Here is a 12,708-nt window from a genome sequence, read left to right as displayed (position 1 = left end):
AGGGTTAAGTCTTATGGTAGTAACGGAAGGTTGACTTGCAAATTTAATTTTTGATATCATATCGTCACCCTGCTATGATAATTGCCCAATTCATTTTTTGTAATTTTGAGAACAAAGAACAAAATGTGGTTCAAGCATGCATCAGTTAAGTAATCACCATAATTATTTTGGATTATTCCCTTTAATTTGTATCATTATAATGCAAAGACTGGTGAATAAATATGTTTAAATGCATGCTTCAACCATATTATGTACCTTGTTCTCAAAATTACAAAAAATGACTTAGGCAATTATCGCAGTAGGCTGACGATATACCATAAAAACTTAATAGTTAGCATTATGTGCTTACTATCGAGCGCTTTTGAAACATGCAAACATGAAGTACCCCATCCACAAAAGTGTAAAGGGTTTTGAGCAAATCATCGATACACATAATTATATACAAACAAGTAAACCTGCATATTTGTGTCTCAACCCCATTATCAGTTGGTAAAGCTTTGGTACAATTTCATGTTTTCAAAAGTGCTCGATAGTAAGCACATATGCTAACTATCGAGTTTTTACAATATGTCACAAAATATTTACTTAAATTATTCTAGTTCTTCACATTAGAAATTCAATCAACACAAGGAAGAGAGACTATACTTTGATCAGCTCGTAATCGGCGGGAATTGTTAGGTTTCTACCACTACGCCGAAAAGTAGGCCGCCTTTAAAAGTGATATAGTTGACTTGAATGGTCTATATTTTGAGTGTTAAAGAAAGTAGGCTAAGTATTATGATTTCAATGAATAACTTATGAAGCTTCTGGCAAGATACCATAAGACAATCCTCAAAATAAAACATATTGATATTAATCCCCGATGTTATAAGGCCTGCCGATTACGAGCTGATCAAAGTATAGGAGTACTATGTATATTTGAGCCATACATGTAACAGTACAATAATATGTCTAGTCTATATAACACTAACCAGAGTAACAAATTGTATTTACCTGTATGTGTATTGCTGATTACAACTTCTTTTAATTTATCTAGATCTTCCTTAGTAGCTGGTGGAGGTCCTTGACCTTCTACATTATTTAAGAGCTGTAAATAAAATAAATATTACCTTAATTATAAACAACTAGGCGGTTACCCGTATTTGGCGGTTCTCGGCTGTCGCGATTACCTGGCTGATGGTGACTGTACTCACCAAGTTTTATGCCCATAGGACAGTTTTTACTAATTTGACCTCAGATGACCCCTTGTGACCTCGAAATAACCTTCCAAAATTTGGCTCTAAATGTTGACTGTACCCACCATGTTTCATGCAAATATGACAGTTTTAGTAATTTGACCTTGGATGACCCCAAAATGACCGTCCAAAATTTGACTCTAAAAGTTGACTGTACCCACCAAGTTTCATACCCATACTACATTTTTTACTAATTTGACCTCAGATGACCCTGGGTAACCCCGGATGACCCCAAAATGACCTCCTAAAATGTGACTCTAAAAGTTGACTGTACCCACCAAGTTTCATGCCCATACGACAGTTTTTACTAATTTGACCTCAGATGACCCCTGGATGACCTTGGGTGATCTTGGCCCTTTAACTGAAACAAACTTGTTCTGTCTGAGGTCCAGATGCACCCACCCACCAAGTTTGAGGAACGTGCGACGCCTAGTCTCTGAGAAAATAGGCAGAAAACATTTTTTACTAATTTGACCTCAGATGACCCCTGGGTGACCTTGACTCACTAACCAATACAAACTTGTTCCATCTTAGGTCAAGATGCACCTACCCACCAAGTTGCATGCCCATATGACAGTTTTTACTAATTTGACCCCTAGATGACCTCTGGTGACCTTGACCCACTAACCAATGCAAACTTGTTCTGTCCCGGGTCAAGACGCACCCACCCGTCAAGTTTGAGGAACGTCGACCCCAGTCTCTGAGAAAAACAGTTTTGACTGATTTGACCCTGGATGACCTCGGGTGACCTTGACCCACTAACCAATACAAACTTGATCTGTGTGGGGTCAACATGCACCCACCCACCAAGTTTGAGGAACGTGCGACCCCTGGTCTCCGAGAAAATAGACGGACAGACACACAGACAGATAGACAGACAGACAGATAGATAGACAGATAGACGATGCGTATTATTATATAGATGTGTTTATAACAAAAAAAATACCAACATTTGTACAAGTTGTTGACCTAAAAATAATACTCACGCACTGGCCCTTCACACAATAGCCTAATTTTGCCTCCACTATAGCCAACATTAATTTTTGAAATTGTCCCAAAATTTGGAGGAAAAATTGTAAAAATTAAGGCAAATAGTGTTAAACTGCGGGTCCAAATTTCTTGAAAAGATGGTACAATGATGGATTCCCTTTCAAATTCTTAGCGGCACACCTCTACCCAAACCAAACTTGAGTATCCCCCGGGATTAAACCAAGGTCTCGGTCTCGGAACTTAGAGGTCTCGGTCTCGGAAGGGATGGTCTTGGTCTCGGAAGGTTTGGTCTCGGTCTCGGTCTCGATCTCGGACGGGCAGGTCTTGGTCTCGGACATAGAGGTCTTGACTACAACACTGGTTTGTTTTATACCCTTCATTAATATATTCTTGTTCACTAATTGGTTAAAACTGTATCATGTGAACAAAAATAGTTTTAACTATTTTGTGAAGGAGTTAAAAACCCTATTGGTGATAGTACCACTATTTCCCCGGTGAAACAGTTCTTCAATAGTACCTCCATGCCGCGTCACAGTTCCTAGTGGTCGGTGCAGCTCGCCACAAACGCGGCATTTCAGAACCAGCCCAGGGTATTATAAACTCAGGATAGGGGTAATAATGTGTAGCGAGTCAAAAGCATGTTGCGAGCCTACAAGTAGTGTAGAACTGCGGCAAAAACATGGCGATTTCATGGAATAATCTGAGTTGTATGATATTTTATCACTTTCGTATATTGACGGTGATAACAAAGAACCGACTTCAAGTCTCACAGCGATATTGTAGAAGTTACAAACTTTTTCATGGTAAGCTTTAGTCCCTCAACCATGTGTGTGTGCTGTGTGCATGTGTTCAAAACAAAGTAAGAAAAGTTGGCGTAGCCTTATCTAGGTCAATCCTTCGTGCATGCCTAAGCCTATGTCTATGATAAAGGCCCTGTGTTTTTAATATTTAAACCAATCAATCAACAAAGAATATATTCAGTTGTGTAAGTTCATACGTGCAGGTAGTAAACAAGAAGTAAAAAGATTAAAACTTTCAACTGCACTCACCAGGTTATTTTCCCAAATAATTTCAGAACCAACTGGTTCCTTCCTCAGTGGGTGATGGTGTGTGAGATGCTGCTGAAATCAGTGTTTCTAGAAGATCTTCTAATAGAGTTCAGCAGCATCTCACACACCATCACCCACTGAGGAAGGAACCAGTTGGTTCTGAAATTATTTGGGAAAATAACCTGGTGAGTGCAGTTGAAAGTTTTAATCTTTTTACTTCTTAAAGAATATATTAATGAAGGATATTAAACAAATATTTACTGCTCTTGTGATTTGGTGGAATCTCTTGGTTCCACTGTGAACTGGAGTCTGTGGGCCTACTATTTTCCCTTGACTGCGGTCTCAGAGAAAATAGAAGGCCACCGTCTCCAGTTCACCACAGGACCAATAGATTCCACCAGATCTCTCATGAGCAGTAAATATTTGTATAATATGGCTTATAAGAGGGTTAGGGTTAGGGTTAAGTCTTATGGTAGTAATGGAGGGTTGACTTGCAAATTTAATTTTTGATATCATATCGTCACCCTGCTATGATAATTGCCCAATTCATTTTTTGTAATTTTGAGAACAAAGAACAAAATGTGGTTCAAGCATGCATCAGTTAACGCGGCTGTGTACTCTAGCCATTGTTTCTTTCTCAAAATTGAGTTTTTATGATATGTTTGTACCTTGTTATGTTTTTTTATAAATACAAGGAATGAAAATCCAGATTTGTAAACTCCAACTGCAACATTTTAAGGATTTTATTTCACTATTCCACTCGTGTTTGAAATTGAAAAGGAAAATAAATCTTTGTTGTACCAGCAAGGTACACGCGCGCAACAACTCATCGCGTTGCGTATCGCGCAATTTGTTAACGCACAAATCGCTGACGCATACGCGACGCTTATCTGCATGCGCCACAAGCGCATCTTATGGAAACACCACGGAAGCACTGATTTCACAAAACCTGCGCCGCGTCGGTATATTACTGATGAAATCATCAAAAACTGTCAAATTATAGTCTCGACTGTGGGATACAACAATCAAGATTAATTTGAGTTTTTTTATGATATCCTCTGAAATAACACCAATATTGGACTCCCAATTTCAATATGTTAATGAGAAAAATAGGCTCTTTCATTGATATCAATTAATTTCATGATTATCATTAATAAAATACTGTACACTCCCAACATAACACTGCATATATATATATAAGTCACATTTACATGTTCTTTTTGTATGAATGCTTGAAAGGGACAACATTTTATGTTAGGGACCAGTATACGTAAGAAAAAAGAATTCCATTTTCCAAATATATCTGGTCACCTTCCTTTAATTTCAATGGTATGATGCTTTTAGCTAAATAATGTTTAGTTAATTTTTAATTATTAAGTTTATACATAGAAAAGCACAATTTGCATTTGCAATTTGCTCTTGGAAGTTTATCTTGAATGTATATCTTTTAATTTGATAGAAATACATTGATAATTACCTGTGTTATGATTGCATCCAGTCCCCCTTCTCCCCAAGCATAATCTCTTGGGTTGCCATGAAGATTAAACATTTGCCTGCAAAAATAATACAATGGTTATTATTTGTGGGTTTATTTTTGGGATTTCAGATAGCCTCCAATACCAAGGGCACCTGGGTACCCTATGTAATTTACGGGTGGGTACTCCGGTACAGTATTTGTGGCTGTTGAAACGCTTGAGCAGATATATCTGGGGTGCTGACCATCATTTAACATGCTAACAGATTTGTTCCAACACCTCATAGGTCAATTCATCACCTCACATCAACATGTTTTTGACCCACTGCCGCCCGTCCTGTTCCAAGTCGGGGGCAGTTGCAGTAGACTGAGTGAACTAACAACAGGATGTAGTATAATAGCCTGAGATTTATAATACTAACATCTTCAAGACTGTGCACGTCCTTAAAAATGTTGATGCAGATCAAACCAGGTAGCAGCCACACCCGACCATGGTTTTCAATCTGCATCATATTGTGAAGCTTTAGTTGTGTTGAGAGAGCAAGCATGAAATGGAATCTGTTGACCAACATTTATTTCATTGACAAACCCCCTGCATAGGGTGACTGAAATTCAACCCTTTCCTAAAGCAAGATGCCTATTATTTGTTATACAAGTGACAATCCTAGAATGCAACACTATGACAGTTTCTACATACTAGGTCTTTCTTAAACTGTTTTCATATTTTGGTTTGTACAGAAAGATCAGGTCTTTCTCAAATTATCTTTGTATTTTGGTTTAATCCAATGAGGTAGAACCAAAGAGAACCAACTCCGCCGTGTTTGTGTGTTACTCATGCATGGCATAAAGTGTACCGTCATATTATGTTGCCATGTGTCAGGTAGCCTTCAATTTGAAGCTCATGCTTGTTTTGCATTGTGCGAGAAGTGTGTTGTAACAATGCGCTCTTCAAGCAAACCTTTGTACCGCTGAAAAGCACAAATGCATGTTTGATTTCGGGCTTTTGCCGACAAATGACGGAAGTACACTATAAGGTCTCCACGGGCAGCAAACCAATATGGCGGATATAGAGTCATCACAGGTAACTTTGAGTTGGCACTCTTTGTGTATAATCTCTTTGGTTTTTACAGAAAGACCAGATCTTTATACAATTCTCTATACACTCCTCAAAGTAATCAAAAAATTTCATCCAGATTATCTTGACCATACTTGTACCTAATCGAAATATCTTTTTATTATGTGGCATGCCTTGTCCATGCTCTAATAAACACTGTAAAAAGTCTTGTCATGACTGTTTCATTCCGGCACTTAAAACATCTTCAATGATAATTTTGTTTTTGAAAAATATTGAATGAAATTTTTTGATCCTTTAATTACTTTGAGGAGTGTAGAATTTTGGTTTTTACAGAAAGACAAACTTACACTGGGAAAAACATTCCACCCCCTGATCCGGGTGCATTTAATGGTTGTGCATGTGTCATGCCTAGCAACTGTTGTAGTAGACTGCAGAGAAAGAAAAATAAAGGTAAACAAATTTTATAATAACCTCATCATTCAATTAATTAGGTACCACTTATGTTCACCCCTGTAGATCCCAAACAACTAGACAATATGTCAAAATGTGTCACTTGTTGAAACTGGTTAAAAATTTAAAACCTAAGGAAGGAACAAAATGCACTTTTATGTTCTAATCAATGGAAATCACGGTGCCAGTGTTAATGTGCTTATCAATGGAAAGCACAATGCTAATTCTCTTGTTCGAGATGCTTTGTGTACAAATCAATAAGGCATGCGACAGAGCAAACTGCAACTTTTGAATTTGCATCTTCCTTGGGTTTTTGGATTGTTGTGTCTTTGCTTCTTGAACGACTTCCACAAATTAAGTCTTAAATTTGAGCTAAAAGATGCAGCTATTGCCTGTTGGTTCCAATTACACTGCAAGATTCTCATCTGTGTGACGCCGATGTCACCAGAATGTCAGACCATCGGAAACTACACCTCGGTTTTCCATATCGCCGGTCCGAAATAGCCGGGTAGCCAGCCTCCTAGGTTTCTACAGAGTGACTTGCGGTAGCGGTGACTTCATGAGGAGAGTCACACCGGTGCGACTCACGCGAATGGGCCTGGGTGCTCAGTATCGCCGTTTTGGGTTGCCGGTTTTGCTTTTATTGCCATATTGTTTATATTCTCTTGATTTATTCAAATAATATTCTTAATTTCTTGCTTTTTTTAGGGGATTAGGGAGGGGAAATTGCAAACTGGACTTTAAAAATAAGGGAAATATTAGATGAATAAAATAAATGTGTTAGTAAAAGAAATAAACATGATCAGTAAACAAAGTATAATTCAATAAACTAATATGATGAATAAAATACATATTTGTTAATTGGTGGTTATTTGAATAACTAAATAAATAAAAAGTTAAAAAATAAATAAACAGGAAGAAATCAATAAACGAAGAATGGAAGAAACAAAGAACCACGTGGAAAGAAAACAACTTTTTCAAAAAAATTGCAAATAAAGAAGTTAAAAGTAGGAATATTATAAGAAGCATGTAGGCCTATTGATGAATTAAAATATTAAATGTGTAAAATAAATAAATAATTATAACAATAATAATTCATAACAAACATTAATATTTGTGTGATAAAAAATAAGACAATTTCAAACAAACATTGCAACAGGCCTATATTGATGTGACACCGATTTATAGGCATAGGCCTACTTTGATAACATAAAAAATATCAACATGAAAAACAAATCAAACTAATATAGGCCTTTAAAAACACCATTTTGAAAAACGGAAAAAGAAAATAGCACAAGCCAAAGTTTTGCATAAACTTACGGCAGTAAAAGTATTTGCAGTAGACCTTTCAGGAAAGTGACAAGAAGTAAAACAAAATGCATGCTAGGCCTATAAATCAATTTTAAATATAGGCCTAACAGAAAAATTCTTGCTTCAAAATAAGTAAAGTTTTGGCAAATCAAAATGTATAAATTGAAAATGCTAGGCTTATAATAGGCATACTTTGCGAACTTCGGCTGAAAATTAATATCTCTTTTAAAACTTTAAAAAACACAATTCGTCTTAAATATAAACAAGTTTCAATAGGCCTATAATTATAAAGTTATCATGCAAAATATGAAAAAATAGACATAATTTGATAGCAAAACATGTCATCTAACCACTGAAGCAATGATATAAGTTTTGTGGGAAAACAAGCAAACAAATAAACAAAATAAAAATGTTTGAAGTGAAACAAACAAACAAATAAACCAAGAACAAGAACTGCAAATAAAACACACAGTTGATGAGGTTATTAAGCAGGCACGAAAAAGAATTAAAATATTATAAAAGAGAACAATAAATAAATGAAACAAAATGAATCGGAAGTCTCACAGTTGAAATATAAATGATAAAGAATGCAAAAGCACGATAAAAACAAAACAAAAACAAAGACGGCAGTAGAACCACGTACAGACCCACTGTACAGCATGCATCAATCAATTAATTATAAAACCAACTCCTTCCATTCATGAGCGTATACAAGCAGTAAACAAGCATGATACGCGTATTTGTCATCAGCGCGCGTCCCCAGAGTGTTCGAACTCATAACAGGGTTCGGTCAACGACCTTTCGGCAGCGTAGTCACCTTGAAGTTCACCGACTGGGCACCGAGCAGGCGACACATGGGGCACTGGCTACGGAAGTCACTTTGATGTGACTACAAGATGTGGACCACTGTCGGAATCTAGTCGGTGGTGTACATCATGAGTCGCCGATGCGGCATCGAGCAGGTAACACATCGGAGGCTAGCAGTTGTAGTCACTACGTGATGACACTGCTGCATAGTACCCTACTGCCTTGTTTCCGATGTAGTCACTCTCCTGTAGTGACTCTGTCGGCCACCATAGGGTAGGTTATTCGGGAGTGACGGCGGTAGTGACTTCAGAGTTCCAGTGCGATGTAGTCACTCTGTCGCCAGGAATTTTGCAGTGTATGAGTTTCAGTTACATATCTGTGCATCGGTTATTTGGAAGGCATTGTGAAAAATCTCAACATTTTGCCTTTGGAACTAAGGAATATTCCGAGGTCCAAAGCAAAATGTTTAAGATTTTTCACAATACCCTCCAAATTAGCAGATATGTCATAATTTTGCACAATGCCCGACATATTACTGATGCAGAGTTATTAACCTCATTCATAACCGTCACTTTCATCTCTTCACTTAACAAAATTTAACATAAAATTTGACTCAAAAGTTTGTAAAAATTTTTGCATTTTGCAGGTTAATACAGGACGACCAATAATAGGAGCATGAATCACAATCTGTGCAAATACGGTAGAGAGTAATCCAAATACGGTAGAGAGTAATCCAAATACGACAGCCAGTGCGAGCTCAGTTTGTACGACGCACAACATGTGCTCACAGAGCTTACTAATACTTAGCTGAATAAAAATGATTGTTTCACATGCATCGCACTTATTCATGAGGTTATGAAATTTGAGTTTATCTCTGCCAGGGTTTTAGTCTAATGTATCATTGTAGCTTATCAAGAACATAGAAATTTAAAGTAACTGAACTAAGAAACTGATTACATACGCTATCATATCTGTGGCAGGATCGCCTCTGTCTGGCCTTGGATGCATTCTAGGGAAGTGATGTCTTGTTTGTCTTGTTGCTTGATGTAACCGTGGCCCAGAGGGCTCTCTTCTATTTGGATCTGTTGATGACGATGAAGACGTACTGCCAGATGTGTTGCCCTCTATACAGTGTCACAAAAATACAAGAGACAGAAAGAAAATATTACTGGTAGTTCAATTGTTTAGGCGGGAAGAAAGTGAATTAAAGTTTTAACTTCAACACTACACAATTTTTTCGCTCACCTGGAACGTTTTCACTAGTCTGACTTTGTTGATATCTTGTCTACAATCGGGATATCTCTCACTGATGACGTCATATGATTGACAGAATGATGTCATAGGATGTAAATAGGATCTATTTCTAGTCCTTGGTCATGATTTAGTCTCGTTTTTTCTCGGTTTTCTGAGTCCTTATCTGTATGGCTTCAAGAACTCTCCGGGAAAATTCTTTCTGCTCCCGTTCAAGTACCTTAACATTTTCCCAATCAATCTGGTGACCTAGATCTCACTACATGTTCTCTGACCGCTGATTTAGAGCTGTCAGTCACCAATGTTTATTTTAGTTTGACTGGTAGGCTCTAGTTTCAAAATGAACCTTCAGTGGTAGGCTCCAGCAGTGAGTGGTGGGCTCCACCGCCCACCATAGCTACAACCCTGTTTATTTGCAAAGATCTATCGTATTGCTCGATTTGGCGCAGTTTATGGCTTAGACATGAAGTCAGGTTCTGATTGGCTAATTGAATCACATCAATATCACATCAGCACCTCATTCATCGATCAATCTGTGTGGCATCGTGTGAAGCAGGCATGATTTTACGCGATCGGTTGGCCAGTGCGATAGGTCTTTGCAAAATAGTGTAGATTATTTTGGGATATACCGTATTTCGTCAAATAGTCGCCCCCCTCAAATAAACGCCCCCCCACCACTTTTTTTCAACCAAGATGTTTCAAAAATGCCGATATTTCCATGCTATCTTGTGTAGTAAGCTTACCAAGTTGCGCACATGGTCCATTAGCGTCAATAATTGGCGAAAATCTGGATCAAAACCCCGGAAGTGAGCCAGAAGTCAGTGTTTCTAGTTCATAGTTTGTCATTTTAGCATGTGTTTTTAGTTTACCTAATGATTTTAACGGGAATTATCGTTCTAAAATTGACCTTGAATAAACGCCCCTTGGGAAAATGTAACGCTCCCGGGGCGTTTATTTGACTAATCTGGTATTTCCACATCCTCCTTGTTCCACCACTCATTATACAAATTACATAATAATGAAGCATACCTGTTGAATCTGATCCTGAGCTAGATGACCTGCTATTGTTACTACTTTCTGCTAAATTGAATGGTCTCCTCATTAAGCCAGGATCATGTTGATGTGCTGCAGCTTGACCTAATATCTGACTAAATAACTGAAAAAATAAAAACATCACATGTAAACATTACACATTTACTCAATAATCTAAATAAATGAGCTTTGAAGCTAAATTAATTCTTTGACCCAACTGTGATACGAAGTGGATCATTTTAGGAGATAAAATGTGCCAATTCATGGAAACTACTAGACTCAGACTGTCCCACAGTCTTGATTCCATCTTTGGGTAATGGAGCCATGACAATGTTTACACAAGGACTGAGTTTTGGGTTTTTTTGCACAGTAAAATTGTGTGTGACCCTATATTTTTCAAATTTTAAAGATTAACCTGGACCCCGTAATTTGAGACTAAAACTTGATAACCATGTCAGAATTTGTGCCAACAGACCCTAAGCAAGCAATTCTTTGGGGCCACATAGTTTGCAAGTTTTTCAGATTATAGGTGATAGCTAGGTAATTGTGACTTACTGTTGTGAATGCAAGGGCTGGGTCAACGACCTCTGCACTGACCCCATCTGCAGACGAACTGCCATCAGAATCTCTGTAGTGGAAAAACAAAATGAAACAAGTGATTCACACTGTGTTATTTTTTTCTAAATATTAACGACAGCAACACAACATTTACATTCATTGTGTCCCACAACATACAAAAGTAGAGCCTAGTTGAGGTGAATTTTGTGTGAACCAAGAGCTACAAAGAAAGAGTTAAAACACACTGCTACATGGATTCTGGCATTATGAGATATTGACACTTTTTGCCAGGATAGTTTCAGCTTAAAAGTACAATGTACACATAGCTAACTACCAGTCAAGCTGAATGGGTCTATAACCGGTGGACAAATGGAGCTTGAGACCCTGTTTATTTTATCTGTTGGAGTTGGGACTCAGAAAACAAATAGTCCCATACTTTCCGCACCCACAAGTACTCATTAAAACAAATTAAATGCGTACCTACTCAAACACTTCCACTGTTTCAATGGAAAATGTTGTTCTACATTGTATATACCATGGACAGTGGATATCGCTAAAAAATAAGGGAATAAGCCTAAATAATTAGGGTGATTACGTACATGTAAGTGATGCATGCTTGAACCACATTTTGTTCCTTGTTCTCAAAATTACAAAAACTGACGTAGGCAATTAGTGTAGCACGGTGACGAAATACAAATTACAATGGATTTGAAGGAGTAAAAAACAATTTAAAAAATTTCTTTTACACACAAAAAATTCACATATTTTAGGACAATTTAAATATTTTGAGGGTGCAGAATTTATGGTTGTCCAACGTTTGTCTTTGTGAATGTCATACATACCTGTCTGCTTCTACTGCATCACTATCACTAGACACTTGCTCTATAAAGCCTCCTTCACATTGTGGACACGTATAATCCTGAAAACAGAAAGTGAAATGATATCACATTGTTAAAATTCTGAATCTTTATTCCTTGTGGGCGAGGCAGGCAATGTACCACAGTACCTAGAGCTGTAGTTATTTACCAGCAAAGCATACAAATTAGTCCAAAACAGAAATGTTTTGTAGACTCCTAACCGGAGCGATCTTACCTTTCCGATGTTGATTAAGATACTTCTTGCATCGATCCCGAGATGCGGAAAAAACCAATAGTCATTTTGTCCCACATAAATGAATAAAGCTGGTTTCATACTTTCTGCCGCTTGCCGCTGAGCGGCATGACGTTTCATCATGCCGCTTGTACTTTTCTGCAAGCGGAGCGGCACACCGCTAAGCGGCAGCGGCATGACTCTGAAAGCTACTCTTGCCGCTCAGCACCGCCTCCAAAATCGTATTTTGTTCTCATACGTCAGAGCGGCACCGCTCGAGTTGACTTGAATTCAACTCCCAGCGGTGCTGCCGCCGTGCAAAGCGGTGGAGTAATCGATATATCGGCTTGCCGCTGGTCATCGCTAAGCGTTTTTAGTGAGATTGCG

At 37.9% G+C, this 12,708-nt stretch overlaps 1 protein-coding gene across 1 annotated transcript in view; it reads right to left on the bottom strand.

Annotated features, from left to right (window-relative positions):
* LOC140159330 (E3 ubiquitin-protein ligase RNF115-like) overlaps positions 1–12,708 on the bottom strand; it is a 36,618-nt gene that overhangs the window by 8,197 nt on the left and 15,713 nt on the right. The window contains exons 2-8 of the mRNA XM_072182772.1: positions 12,075–12,151; positions 11,230–11,302; positions 10,672–10,798; positions 9,353–9,515; positions 6,171–6,251; positions 4,752–4,827; positions 994–1,087 (exon numbers count right to left, since the gene is read on the bottom strand). Coding sequence (XP_072038873.1) covers positions 994–1,087; positions 4,752–4,827; positions 6,171–6,251; positions 9,353–9,515; positions 10,672–10,798; positions 11,230–11,302; positions 12,075–12,151 — 691 coding nt within the window. The remainder of the gene's footprint in view (positions 1–993; positions 1,088–4,751; positions 4,828–6,170; positions 6,252–9,352; positions 9,516–10,671; positions 10,799–11,229; positions 11,303–12,074; positions 12,152–12,708) is intronic.

The sequence above is a fragment of the Amphiura filiformis genome, chromosome 8 (assembly GCF_039555335.1).
Source record: "Amphiura filiformis chromosome 8, Afil_fr2py, whole genome shotgun sequence".
NCBI lineage: Eukaryota > Metazoa > Echinodermata > Ophiuroidea > Amphilepidida > Amphiuridae > Amphiura > Amphiura filiformis.
The sequence above is the reverse complement of the archived record's forward strand: the minus strand, read 5'-3'. Positions and strand labels throughout refer to the sequence as shown.